The 15585-nt window shown below is 30.8% G+C and overlaps 1 protein-coding gene across 2 annotated transcripts in view; it reads right to left on the reverse strand.

Annotated features, from left to right (window-relative positions):
- Positions 1 to 2788: 2788 nt before the first annotated feature.
- Positions 2789 to 15585, reverse strand: part of LOC126737338 (extracellular serine/threonine protein CG31145) — a 601920-nt gene continuing 589123 nt past the window's right edge. For both annotated transcript variants that reach the window (XM_050442201.1, XM_050442202.1), the window contains one exon: positions 2789 to 4381. In XM_050442201.1, coding sequence (XP_050298158.1) covers positions 4189 to 4381 — 193 coding nt within the window. In that variant the 3' untranslated portion in view covers positions 2789 to 4188. The remainder of the gene's footprint in view (positions 4382 to 15585) is intronic.

Here is a 15585-nt window from a genome sequence, read left to right on the forward strand (position 1 = left end):
TTTATTGGGTTTACAATGGCCTCTCTTCTGTTTATTGCTTTTTTTTGCTTTTTTAGTTACAATAATTGTTATTGATATATTATTTAGTATAAAAGCAAATTTAGAAATGCTTTTATAGCAACAAAACATCACTATTTTAGTATTCTTAATGGGATACTAATATGGAATACATATTTGTGGCTCAAAAAATTCCATATTAGTGACCCTCATAACCTAATCTTATAATATTCTAAGAAAATCTTTCTATGTTAAAAAACAAACTTACCTAAAAACTATTGTAAACTATGATGTTTGAACTGTCACAAATGCACAACAGTTTGAATAAAAAATAAGTGTTTTATCGCTAACACACGGAAACAGCAAGATCCGCAGAAACTTTTATGATGCCGCAAAAAAAACGACTGTCCATGGTGAGCCAACAAAACAAACTAGAGACGGACCGATCAAAAAAAAACCTTAGATGGATGCACTTCGACACTTTCAACGTGCAATTAATAGAGGGCGCTTGCTACTTTTTCTGGTTTACTACTATTCCATATTTGTCGCCCTTACTCTAATAATAAAAGTTCTGGATTTTTTTATGAAAAATCCAAACAAAGAATTTGTGGGCTTGAAGACTTAGGGTCTCTGGGTGAAAACTCCAACCAAGCAAATTATGCTCTTGTATTCATGATTTGAGGTCTTCAAAAAACACAAAATGCTAGTGTTCTATTTTTTCAGGCGATATCATTAAAATAGTGTAAAAAAATTTATGGGGTGATAGTACTTCTAAAAATTGTCAAAAAAGTTTCTCTAAGTATAGAAAATGGTTGGTTGCGAACTGTTTTAATCGAATGGAGTACCCGTAGATTGTGACATTTAGTAGTTTTCTTAAGTTGGGTCTGTTTTAGAATTCGAATTTCCCGCGCTTAATTGAATTTAAGTTTGGCGCCGGATTGTTCACACTTTCATTTAAATCTAATTGGTTAAACGGGTTGCCAATAGTTATGGCTTACAAATGACAAAATTAGTTAGAATTATTGCAACTCCAGTAGAGGGCCAAAATCTCTTTGCGCTACCAAGGCAACCTGCATTTCTCTTTATTTGTGTTTTATGACAATTACCTTGTTGCAGTATTTTCGTTCTGTAAGTGTGGCTTTATTTGTTACATTTAGACAGAGTTAACTAATCCTGAGTCCGAAATTTTGGTATCATTAACAAAACTGTCACGTGACGATGGCCATTGAAATGCAAATCTCTTCGTTTTTCAACAAACTAATCTCCAAACTAAAATATAATATAATATTTAAAGAAAAAGAAAATCAATTAAATCTTTACCATTACAATTTAACTAAACACCAATTAAAGAATAACAAATCGCAAGATATATTATATACCTATTCTAACAAATAATTTAAAAGTTTTTCTGAGAATTTTTCAACTGAGTCCACGTGTTTAATAACTTCTGGTAAACTATTATATGCTATTGTGGCTTGATAAGCTGGATTATGTAACCCTATATTAGTCCTAATATTATTATCCCAGTAGATGTTATATTGAGATCTAGTATAGTGCTCATGAACATTTGCAGAAAAGACCATTCTTATATTAGATTTTTAGATTTTTTTTTAGTCACTTTAAATATATATTTGCCCTGTTCAAATATAAATAATTTTTTTAGCATTAAGACACCCAATCCTCTATATAGTTCTACAGTATTTATGCACCCATCAATTTTACATAACACTTTTAGAATTACTTTTAGAACTTATTTTGCAATATCTGCATTTTATTGAAAAGTGCCTGACCACATAAACCCCACAAGAAATTAAAAATTTATTTTTATGTTTAACAAAGTAAGAAATGTGTTTTTAAAATATTAATTTTAAGTTTATTGCATAGTAACCATTTGGAATGTCTCAATATCTGTATTAAGAATACGTTCCAGGCTTTTAAGTTCACCATCACTATACACACAAATTGTGTCATCTGCAAATGTAAAATATCGACCAGTCAAACCAGCACCCCTAAAACTGAGCACATAAAGTGAGTACGACAGTGGTCCAAGAACCGAACTCTTACCTCAGACATTAATGCTTTAGAAGGGTAAATGCGTCGAAGTTTCGACAAATTGTATAGTTTTTCTCTTTTTTAGGCCATAGGATGTATGGGCCAAGATTCCTTAAAATTCAAAATGACTAATTAGCGCCATCTTGGATATAAAATGATCTTTTGCCCATTATAGTCCAGGAAGACGTTATAAAAAAAGAAACTGTCGAATAATTAATTCCCTACCCTTTACCCCAAGCACATTTAGTAAAACAATTTCTCTCGCGGTAAACGAGCCAATGAAACTTTTTTCGCCACCAACTTCGGAGTGCATATCTCCCAAAGTTGGTGGCGGCCTTTGACCGCTGTCCCATTTAACTTCTTTATCGCGTTCCATATTCGCCGACCGAACTCCACGTTTTGCTTCTTAATAACGTAAATTATTGTTCTTCAAAGGGGTGGTTGGGGCACGTGCAGACTGGGGGTGGGTGAGGGGATGAGGAAGTTTAACGCCGTCCGGAAGTTTTCTGCGAGTTAGTGGGGGAGAGGTTAATGAGGTGGAAAATTCGGTTTTCCAGGGATTTGTTTCGAGGTAGTTATTTATTTGCCAAATAAATTTCAGTTTTATTTTAATTTATTTGCCATTTAGGTTAATAGATTGGACGTGGTTATTAATTCCAAGGATTCCCGTAGAAGGAAAACTTTTGAATATATGAGTTTTTTTTTTGAGAGGGCGGGGAGGGAAAAATTAAACTCTACGTATTAGTAATCTTTTATTGATATCCTTAATAAGATCACATTTTAACAGTCAATTTGGTTTCAACTGGGTACATATATGTATGTATATATTATTTATCTTATTAATTACCCTATTACATATATATTAATATATATTATCCGCTTTATATATTTACACCCAGTAAGATATATATTTATTTGGTACCATCATTTACCCTATTTATTATATAAATATATACATGTATTTTGTGCACCTTGTTTATATATATATTTACATTTTATTACATAAAATCACTGGTATAATAATAAAAATATATAGGGAGTCCCCAATTCAAGGCCTTACATAAATATAATTTTAAATGACTATCATGTACTTTGCTCTACATCTTTAAATACCGTTAGAAAAAAATAAAAAACATTATGTGACGTTTTGGTTTTTTGTCAAGTTTCTCCGGAAATATTCCAATTTTTTTACACTCACTTCGTCTTCTTTACAGTTTCCGAGGTCTCAATAGTGAGCCTTAGAATTAGGATACTCCTTATATGAGAATTCAACATTTGGATCACTATGTAAACTAAACAAACATATATTTTATGTAGATATTTAAAACTTATATAGAATGTTTGACGAATGATTTTACAAACATTTTGTTTTTATACAGGGCGTTTCAATTATAATTTCCACCAGTAGAGATTTCCAAAGAACCCAAATTTGCACATTAAACAATAACAATTTTTTTATTCAATACTTGGTGTAAGTATTGGAACGACTTGGATAGAGGGGGATGTTTGGCAAATGATTTGTCAAATGAACATGGTGACCGGCAATTGGTTAGAAAGGAGCGCAAAAGCCACAAATAGAAGAAGAAAAATGCTTTAATACGAGCTTATATTTCCCATTTTCATTGGCCAACCTCCTTGTATGCAGGGCGTTTTAATTTTGATTGGCACGATTAGGATGTCAATAATTGTTATGAGAGCTACTATTAAAGTTATTGAATGATCAAAAAAATCTGAAAAGCATCACTTTAAAAAAAAATTCATTTAATTCCGTAACTAACTGGAAACCTCAACGTTACCTAAGCTAACTTAACCACGTTCCAATAACACTGCAACCCATCAGTCTTTACTTTATTTGTCAATATTGTCAAAAGTTTGGCGGGAAATTCAAATACCATTTTCCTTTTATAGTGGTCGCCAAGTATATCGTCAAACATAACTTAAATTGGAAACACCCTGTAAACTTAAGAACTAAAATACCATAAAGTATTATTAAAAAAGTATTTTTGGTTGAGTTATCATACAATAAGTGACTAGGAAAAAAATATTAACTAATATATAACTAATTTTTGAGCAATTTAACAAAAAAAATTCTAGTTAATTAAAATTTGTTGCAAAATAAATTTATCACTTATCCATCACCTATGAATCCTCATTAATATCATTAACCAAAGTCTCCTCGCCCTTCATAAGACAGTCCCTTATGCCCTTTAAAATGATATCGATCCTTCGATCAAGGGCCACCAAATGGGGTTCCCACAGGATGGGAGCTATTGGATCTTTTTCCATACTCTTTCTCATAGCTTCGCTTAGTTTGGTAGGACCATTATGAAACCTAAAACATTAATAATTGTACGTTATTAAAAAAAAAAAACTTAACTTTACTAAAGCTATTTTATGAGTTTAACAAACGAAGTAAAGAAAAATGGATGCCCCTTTAAAACATAAAACCTTGTTTAATAAAATTAAGCTGAAAACGCAATTTAAATTCTCCGGAAAGAAAACGTGATCTGGGCACTTTTTCATTTAAATGTAAATATAATTAGGGGCATTGTTTTCCTACCCTTTTCTTTTTCATTCGTAATTTAAAGTTTGATTAGTTTTTACATGAGTTTAACCGAAAAAGATTAATTGATAAAATTAGGCAACTGTGTCCTAGTGGGGTGAAACCTTGACTTTTCTGACATTCATTGGTCTTCATTTTATCTTTTGGGCTTCCTAAAAAGTTTCTTAACTTAGCCGAACTTTGATAGACCACTCATAGATCTAAGTCTTTCAAAACCATATCGACGCCTTTTGTCAAAATACTATCATATTGTACTGCACGTACAGGGTGTGCCAACAAGGTGTACGGCTAAGATAGCGCCTTAACTATACGAGGTAGAGCAAAAAGTTCTACAGCAAAGTTGTAGGGTTGACAAAAACCTACGAACTAAAAATATTCTTATGTATACTGTATTTTATGTATATTTTTATGAATTTGATTTCGCGGGGCAACTTTGATCACCATATCAAAATATTTTACATTTAAATTTCCCGCGCATATTAAGTGCCGATTTTTTCCGTTCGGTAAAAAATCGTATTCAGTAATGGTGTAGCTAGTGATCCATGTGCATGTTTTTTGTCAGTTAAACGTTTTTTTTGGAGTTTGCGGCTCTCAAACATGTAAGTAATATTTAGACAAAAATATAAACTTCCAAAATTTGACTGCTATTTAAAAATACATGCAAATTGTGGATATGTGCGTAATATATTTAGTATCCTGAATATCTTGTATTTTTATAACCTCAAAATGAAGTTTGCGGCGTTGCCGGATTTTGTCAAATTTTAAGAATTATTGGATGGGGTCAAATTGATCAACTCAATGGGGTGAAATTGATCAGCAGATTGTAAAGCTTATATAATTTTAAGGGTATAATACTACTAGTAATAATAATATTTTTGGTTTTAGAACATTAATTTAACAGATTTAAGGCATATGGAAAAAAACCTGCTAGATACCCAAGGTCGTTCAGTGGCAAAATTTGAGGACAATTTACTCGGTACCGATTGGGTATTTTCGCTGTTAAAAAGAAATAACAATGTAATAACTCAAAGGCTTGCTGCTAATATTAAAATGGCTCGTGCTGATGTTTCCAGGCAAACATTAACTGAATATTTTGAAAATCTTAAAATAACTTTAAATGGTATTGCGTCATGCAACGTATATAATTATGATGAAACTAATTTGCTTGACAACCCTGGGCGCAAAAAACTAATATATTCCCGTGGAGTAAAATACCCTGAACGAGTGTGCAATTTTACTAAATCTGCAACCTCAGTGATGATGTGTGGTTCTGCAGCAGGAGTTCTTTTGCCACCCTATGTAATTTATCGAGCAGAAAAAATGTGGGCGCAGTGTTGCATAGATACACCCTGTTGCATAGATAGATGCTGTGCAGCTGGATCACGATACAACCGAACGTCACATGGGTGGATGGATGCCGAAACTTTGAATGACTGGTTTAAGTCTGCGTTTCTTCCACATGCCAAAAGACGGCAAGGGCGAAAAATTCTAATAGGCGATAACTTAGCCTCACATTTCACAGAAGAAGTTATTAGACTGTGTGAAGAACATAACATTGGATTTGTATGCCTGCCAAAGAACGCGACACATTTATGTCAGCCGTTGGACGTAGGGTTTTTTAGGCCATTTAAAATGGCCTGGAGGGAAGTCTTGCTAGAATGAAAAAATACGTATCCGACACATTCATCAATTGACAAAAAGGAGTTTCCACATATGTTGCAAAAAACCTTGGTGACAATGGATAGTAAACTATCCAAAGATAAAATACCTCATGCAGATAAACGAAATCTTATTTCTTCTTTTGAAGCAAGTGGCATAGTCCCTTTAAATCCAAGCCGAGTATGAGAAAAGCTGCCTAGAGAAATTTTAATCAAGACCAAGCGCAGAACAGCGCAGATTTTCAAATGCTCCAACAAGACGAAATAAGAAGAGAACAAAACTTGATGTTCAGCCAGGGAAAAGTGTGACAGCCCAAAATGATTCCAACAATTCAGACAGTGACGTTGAAGAGCCTATAACAAATGATAATTCCGACGATGACATAACCGCCGACGATCTATTTATCCAGTTGCAGGAAAACGAAGAAATTGAATATTTGGAAGTGAGTCAAAGTGAGATCAAAATTGGGATATTTTTATTGGTTAAAGTGTTGGGAGGCATGCAAAAAAGTGTTAGCTATCGTTACATAGCTACAGTTCAAAATGTCAATGAAAAAAAGTTCTGGGACTAAAATCTGTCGATGGAAGAAAAACTGTTTTTAAACCACAAGAAGGCGACGAGTTTTCCATAGAGTTGGCAGATATAATTGCTATTTTGCCAGAACCTGCCGCTGAATGTGTCAAAGGTCAAATCATTTATCACTTCAAAAAAGCAGTAGATATTAAGGAGATGTAAATCCTTACTATACGCATTACTGCTTCTATCTATTAATTGAAGATTTGTTTCTTTACTTTTTGAATGTCTTTTATAAGTTTTTGTATTTTTAAACAAGTGTTTTTAATAAAGTATTAAAAAACTGCAATGTCTCTTTTTTATTTTACCTAAAATTATAATCAATTAGTGGAATTTTATGACTGATCAATTTCTCCCTAAGTGATCAATTTCACCCCAAAACCTAGAATTATCTGTAACTTTTAAACGGATTGATGAACTTAAGCGGGGGTTAAATTGTTCATAATGCATTTTAAGGCATTGCAAGAAGAATACAATTATATGGCACTGATCAAAGTCACCCCCCTTTTGGTATGAAATTGATCACACCTTCTTTTGTTTAAACAACTTTAAATTTAGAGCAGATACGATTGCAAAATTCTTTTACGGCATCCATACACAATCATTTATGATTAATTTTAATATCGATACGCAGTTATCAAAAGAGTTACCAGCAAATTTACAAACGAAATGATCAATTTAACCCCGTTTCACGGTACGCCCTGTATATTATGGTACTAAAATGTGAGGCAAAAAGAGCACTTTACTTTGGTATAACGTTTTTAAAATTTCCGTGCGGCGTTGCAACGTAATTAATTTTTTTATGTTATTTTTTGCCTTTTAGAGGGCTCGTTTAAAAAATCATAATTAACTTTAAAAATTTATTCTGCGCTTATGAAACTTGTACCACAGTTAGTCTAAGGTACCTGGATGGAACACTCTGTATATTTTTATCTAATTAAGTTTGTCCCTCAAATACCTTCAATTTTTATTTAATATGTCCTATAGCTAAACCAAGTACTTTTTGAGATATTTTAACTTTTCTGTAAAATGCTATGCATAAAACGGGTATTCTTTAAGTTTCGATCAAGATTGCTTAGAAACATTGGTTTAAACGTCAAATAATAATTGTCAGATTATTAGTTTTATGACAGCAGTAGACAAGATCAATGTTTTTTCTTCAAAAACCATTTTAGAAATTATTATCAGTGAGTTAGTTAATCGATTTTTAATTTTTATTGTTCATTTTGTAATTGAATTTGAATTTTCCTCGTGAGGAATCTTTTGATATGATATATGCCATTGGAGCTGCTGAAAGAAATAGCCTTTTGGCATCTAGAATTTATGCGCAACTTTATCCTGAAAGGAGACATCCCCAAGCACAAGTGTTTCAACAACTAAAAGAAAGAATTGAGGAGAACAGGAAGTTTAATTTATGAAAAACATGAACAGGTGAAGCCAGTTACAAATGAGGAAAACAGGATGACAGTAGCTTTAAGTGTCGTTGAAGATCCTCATAAAAGCGTTAGGCAGCTTGCTAAAGAATTACCCTTTTGTGCAACATCAATATCTCGCATGCTTCGAGGCGAAAAATTCCATCCTTACCATATTCAATTGTTGCAGGAATTACTTCCGCAGGATTATGAAAGAAGAATGGCTTTCTGTCAGTGGGCGCAAAATAATATTCGTCGGTCTGAATTTTTTAATTTTGTGCTTTTTTCGGATGAAGCTACATTCCATAATAATGGCAGTGTTAATAAACATAATTTTCATTATTATGACACCAGCAATCCATTCTTCACCCGAGAAATTCATCATCAACATATATGGTCGCTTAATGTTTGGGCAGGAATAATAGGACATTACGTTATTGGACCGCACTTTTTTAATGGACATGTTACAGGTGAAATGTATTTAAACTTTTTACAAAACGATTTTAATGTCCTTCTACAAACGTTGCCTGACCATGTTCGAGATAGGATTTGGTTTCCATGCTGTTAGAAATTGTTTAAATGAGCATTTTGATGACCGGTGGATAGGGAGAGGTGGGCCGGTCCCTTGGCCCGCAAGGTCCCCAGATTTGACCAAACTGGATTTTTTCTTGTAGGGATATGTGAAGGAAAAAGTCTATCAAACAACTCCTACCACAAGCGAAAATATGAAAAATAAAATTCGGGAGATTTCAGTCACGCCAATTATGTTTTCCAACATAATTGGTTGTTAATGATTCTCAAAAAGCGTACAAACGTACAAAATTTCGGAGGTCATATTGAACACAATTTATATTAATTGTAAATGATCTTTAACATTTAAAATTAGTGTAACGATGTACATTTATGCAAATATATCTAATTTAATTTTGCTGTTTTTTTAGCTGTTTCGGTGAATAATTGTGTTGGTAAATTTTTCAAGTATGTAATAATAATAATTATAATAATAATTGTAGGAAAAGTAATAATTCTAATTCTTCAATAATTTTTTCTAAGCAATCTTGATCGAAACTTAAAGAATACCGAATACCCGTTTTATGCATAGCATTTTACAGAAAAGTTAAAATATCTCAAAAAGTACTGGTTTAGCTATAGGACATAAGTTTGAAAGTTCTTTAAAAACACCCTGTATTAAAAAATTACAAATTATCATAGTCAGTCTAGAGGAGGTACCCTAGACTAACTGTGGTACAAGTTTCATAGGTGCAGAATAAATTTTAAGTTAATTATGATTTTTTAAACGAACCCTCTAAAAGGCAAAAAATAACATAAAAAAATTAATTACGTTGCAATGCCGCACGGAAATTAAAAAAAAGTTATACCAAAGTAAAGTACTTTTTTTGCCTCACATTTTAGTACCATAAACTACAGGGCGTACCATTTAAAAAAAAATCATATTTTATAGTAACTTTTTTGTGACACGCCCAGTATACATAAAAATATTTTTAGTTCATAGGTTTTTGTCAACCCTACAACTTTGCTGTAGAACTTTTTGCTCTACCTCGTATAGTTAAGGCGCTATCTTAGCCGTACACCTTGTTGGCATACCCTGTATATGTGATACATTTTGTGAGATTACCTTTAAACCTATGTCTTCAACTTATCAATAATCCTATGGTCATACCTTTTTTTTTATTTAACTTAACACTCTGTTACTATACACTATACATACTAGCCTTTTTATGTTAAAAACAAATATTAGAATCAAGTATCTAAAAATATTTGTTCCTTTATTATGAATACCAAATTCTAACCATTATTTATTATGTTTGAATGTGAATTTGATGCAAAACAGTTACTGAGTTGTTGATGATCAAAAAAAAATTCCCTTTTGCTTTTGCGGAACACGGTAACATATGTTAACCAAATTCGTGGAAAGATTTGGCATGTATTTTTTGCATTTCACTCAAAATGGTTCACGAAAAGCTCTGTTAGAAAGAGAGACATGCAATTTCTCATACCGTCAAGTTGTTCATAATATGAATTGTTGTACTAGAAATATTTTTTGACATGCCAAGTTTTGTTAATTTAAAAATAAATTATAATGTTTTCCATGAGTTTGGTTAAGATACATTGATGATACGTTTGACATATTTGACAAATTAAGTGCAATATTGAAATTTTTGTAGAACGATTCAATACCTGTTTTTCAATCATTAAGTTTATCATTGACCAAAAAAAATAACTCACTTTTATTTTTAGATATTCTTGTCATCAAAAATGATAATCGGTTAGATTTTGATATTTATACAAAAGAAACAAATAGTTTGAACTAGTGACTCTAACCATTGTTTTCAACATAAAATGGCTAGCATGCATTTCTTAGTACTGGGTGTCCCATTTTCGGTACTTTTGCGGGATATCTCCGTTATTTTTAGAGATAGAGAGTTGCAGTTTTCGCGACACTGTGCTACTTTTTCGTAAAACTAAAGCTGCAGTTAACAAACGTTTCACAGCCCTTTTATTTTTTAAGATACAGGGCATTTTTGAAATTTTTGCTCTTTGGGATCCCCCTCGTATCTTCATTATTTTTACAGTTTTTGTAAAAGTAAAAACTCATTCTCAGAGATTTTTTTCCATAGAATCTAGTGGTATAGATATATTTTTTTTGATTAATAGTTTTTTAGTTATAACCCAAACTTATGTTTTTTCAAATGGAACACTCTATATAATTATAGTTCATAAAATTGGTCTTTTTTTTTTAAGAATTTTCTAAATTAAATGCATAATTTTATAGTAGGCAATGAATAACAATAATAGGCAAATAAAAAGTTACAAATTAATAACGACGAATGGGGAATTGCATCATTCTTATTGTTTTTGTAATAAAGGAACATAAAAAACAAATATATAAATTTAATAAACACTATAAGAAAACAACTATATAACAAAACAACAATGTAACAAAACATTTTTACAAGAGATGTTCAAAATGATCACCATCTTCTCTGATACAGAATTGGCACATTTTTGTAACCCTTTGAATAGCATTTAAAATAATAATTTTTCTTCTTCTCAGATTTTGAAATGGTAAATGAATTACGTCTTCAAGTTCTATGAGATAATTGCGTTATCTTTTATACACTTGATCTTGTATACACCCAAATAATAAAACCAATTAATTTAAAGAAACATGTTAATTTAATAAAAAACAATTTATTTGTAATTTTTTTGGTTTTTATTATAAATAGCCATGGCCTCCCATTAAATTATGAATTTGATCATTTAAATTTAGAAAATTGTAATTTTTTTACGTATTTTTTAAAATAAGTCCTGATAAGTACTGTAACTGTTATATATTTTTAAAAAGAGGGTAAAAAAAATCAATTTTATGAACTATAAATATACAGGGTGTTCCATTAAAAAAAACATAAGTTTGGGTTATAACTCAGAAACTATTGATAAAAAAAAATACATCTACATCACTGGATTCTACGGAAAAAAATCTATAAGAATGAATTTTTACTTTTACAAAAATTTTAAAGATAACGGAGATACGACGGGGTCCCAAAATGCAAAAATTTCAAAAATGCCCTGTATCTTAAAAAATAAAAGGGCTATGAAAATTTTGTTAACAGCATCTTTAGTTATACGAAAAAGTAGCACAGTGTCGCGAAAACCGCAACTATCTATATCTAAAAATAACGGAGATATCCCGCAAGAGTACCCAAAATGGGACACCATGTACATCGAGCAGATTACTAGGATCACGATAAAATTATTGATAGGCTGAATAGAAGACATAAGTTTCTTAAAAAATCTATTTCATTTCAAAAAGATTTAAATAGGCAAACATTTATTGCAATACCATCTTATTTTGACAAAAGCCTTTAATAGAGTATTTAAAGACTTAGATGTAAGAATTACCGATTTAAGTTAGGCCAAGTTAAAAAATTCTTTTAGGAAACCCAAAAGATAAAATAAAGACCAATTGGGAATGGGGGACTAAAGAAATAAGAAGGGAATTGGGAAGTATGGGATCTATGAGATTAATTGTAACTATTGTTTTAAGAAATACGTAAGGCAAATAAGATCAATTATTAATGCCCGATTTAAAGAACATGTCGCTGATGTAAAATATAGAAGAGTTTAACTGAATATGTTTTAAATACTGACTTTTGTAGGAATGATATTTTAAAATTAATAAAATTAGTTAATAACACAATTAAATGCATTACAAATAATATTCAAAAATAAAAATGTTTAATAGGGATGAATGTCCAATCCCTATACTAAATTGTATAGTTTATAAAACCTTGTTCAACCATGATTTATTAAAATTTCTATTAGTTACATCATTTGTATATAAGCCAATTTGTAAATATAGTTTTAGTTTAATTTTAATGTTCTCCCTAAAGTTTTGGTTTGTGGTAAAACTGTTTTGCGACTTGGGTGTCGCACTAAAGGTTCCATCTAAAAGTTAAATGTTAATAAGACTAAAAATTAACTGTTTGGCTAGTACTTCAAGTGACATAGTGAAGTAGCATTTTTTTTGATGATACTTTAAAGACGCAAAACAATACCTGCAGTTGTTTTAAAACCAAGTTCTTCCTGCCAGTGATTTAAACCTGGGATCAGTCAATATTTCCAATAAGACGGGTGTACGTATAATGCCGTTATGGTAAAAGAATTTCCAGCAAATACTTTTTCCAATTATTTTATTAGTTGGGCTTTCGATATTATTGCCTCCTAGATCTTCAGATTTATCTCCACACATCTTTTATTTTTAAGGTTATCATAAGGAGACCATTTTTGCAAATACGAATTTAGTATAGGCCAACAAATTTAGAGGTGTTTCGAGAAAAATTGTTGAATGTGCCATTCGACTAGAAACTCTTTTGGAGATGTGAATTGGCTTTTATGAAAGGTTATCTTAATTTTTATTTAAAGAAAAAAATTGGCTTTTTATTTGAAGAATTATTTATTTGTTGACAGCTGTAAAATTTATTTTGAAGAGTTAAGTTAATTTTTGTAGTGTTTAAATTTTGCTACTTTCATCAGAGTATATATTTTATTTTTGTTAGAATGACCCTTTAATCATCGTTAACACAGCATAATAAACATTTTGAGATTACGAATTTATGTGGGCTGTACAACTGATGTATGTAAATACATATGAAAAATATTTTAGAAATGTCTGAGCTTTCGGGTATTTCACTTGCCTCAGTTAATATTGTTTGTTAAAATTAGCCACATGGCAGACGAGTATCAGAGAGCACGAAATGAACTAGTGGGCGTTGCCATATTTCGCCTTTAAGCACCTCTATAATGATCTATATAATATCTAAATAATGATCGATTACTTAACCTGTATGTATTTAAATTATTTATGTTTATAAGCAAACGAACACCATAAAGCTAGAAAGTTATAAATACTTAAATATGTATAGGTAACCCAATTATTCCAACTTAACTAATCAAATTAGTTTAATTAGTTGACAATTGGCAATGACAACCTTTACATCATTTATTATAACTGTCATAATTTCAAAAGTTTATTGAGAATTGTTAGTTTATAGGGATGAATTTTTTCTGCTTCAAGAACCCTTACTACTGAAGACTGGCTCACTTCCAATTCGCGCGCTACCTGCCTAGTGAAAAATTGATACCTACTTCAATATATAGCGAATATTAGGATTTTCTTCAATGACTAATAACACATTAATTTTGGTGTCTTCATTAAGCGCAGATCGACGAGAACTAGTTATTGTTCTTACGTGACCATTTTCCCGAAACTGTTTTTCAACCTTAGTACTTTGAGATATGGGTGGTAAATCAGGATACTTAAATAAAAATAAAATTAAGTTTTCCGTTTATTCAGACAGAGAATAAATGCAAAACTTAATTTTGGGTTCTTGTTCTATCTCCGTACCCAAACATCATTAAGATTTCAATCTTGTGCTTTTAATTTAAATAGCCCATTTCGTAAAAAAAATTAAAAGAAACTTAAATCTGATTATCCGACAGTAAAGGCATGTCTTGTAGCAATGTCAAAATTTATAAAATGTCAAAATTATAAAAATGCCATATTTTTATAGGACATTCATAAAATACATTACAAAAAAAAACTGTTTACTGAAACGCATATTTCTTGAATTTAAAACATTTTTAAAATAAAAAATCAGCTTAAAAACAGATGCATCCATTTATCCATCTATTTATTATCGAATTTATTTCAATATTTAAGATTTTATCTTATTTATACAGTGAACGACAAAATCAATAAAAAATAAATGAGGGCTTGTCCCAAAAAACGCTTGCATACGTCGATTAAAATTTTTGGTTGCTAATTTTTTTCAAAAAAAAAAATTGTATACAGGGTATCCCATGTAGCCGTGGTCGATACCGACTTCTTATTTTAAATGGAACACTCTGTATGTGATTACATTTTTGGATTCTTCACAAACTTATAAACATCTTAATGTTTATAATTTTCTTTCTAAAATACGCGGTTTTAAAAATTGCTGTTTTTATGAATTTAAAAGCCTCTAAAATTTATTCTATTAAAAAAAGAAAAAAGCAAATTTCATTTTTCTATTGTTACTTTTTTTATCCTTTTTTTCTGAAAACGTGACAAAAATATACGTCAAAAAAAATCAATGTACAGGGTCTTTCCCCATATATTGACCCCCCCCCTACAGGGGTAATGCGAAAAGTTAAAAAAAAAATTTAATACAAAACTTTTGGGGTTTTACTTTAAATTTTTGAATCCGATGTCAAAAACTTTTTTTTCGTTTAGAAACGTCAAATTTTGACGGATGATCAGTTTTTTCTTATGGAACACCCTGTATATAACTTCATAGTTACAAAGAGCCGGATTTTCTGATTTCAAATATATATAGTTTAACTATGTTTTATTAAACCGCTTCGAAAATATCGAGCTCCAAACTATAAAAAAATAATATATTAAAGATCTTGGTAAGCGCTGCATTGTTATTGCTTGGCGTTTTTTTTTTTAAGATAAATGATTTGAGTAAAAACAATAAAAACAGAAGATTTATTATTACTAAGGTGATATTTAGCATCTTTTTGTTGACAAGGATACATTATTTTAACAATTGTTAAACTTTAATTTAGACGTAATTATAACTATAACTGCTCTATAATCTATATGATCACCACCATTATCAATACAGTTTACATAATCCTGCTCAATTTTGTCTATTGTATTCCTTATGAATTGTCTATGATTTTGATTGATATCATTTATCGCGGAAATAATTTTTCTGCGGAGCTCCTCGACATTTTCAGTTCTCTGTTCGTAAACTTTAT

The sequence above is a fragment of the Anthonomus grandis genome, chromosome 6 (genome assembly GCF_022605725.1).
Source record: "Anthonomus grandis grandis chromosome 6, icAntGran1.3, whole genome shotgun sequence".
Taxonomy (NCBI): Eukaryota; Metazoa; Arthropoda; class Insecta; order Coleoptera; family Curculionidae; genus Anthonomus; species Anthonomus grandis.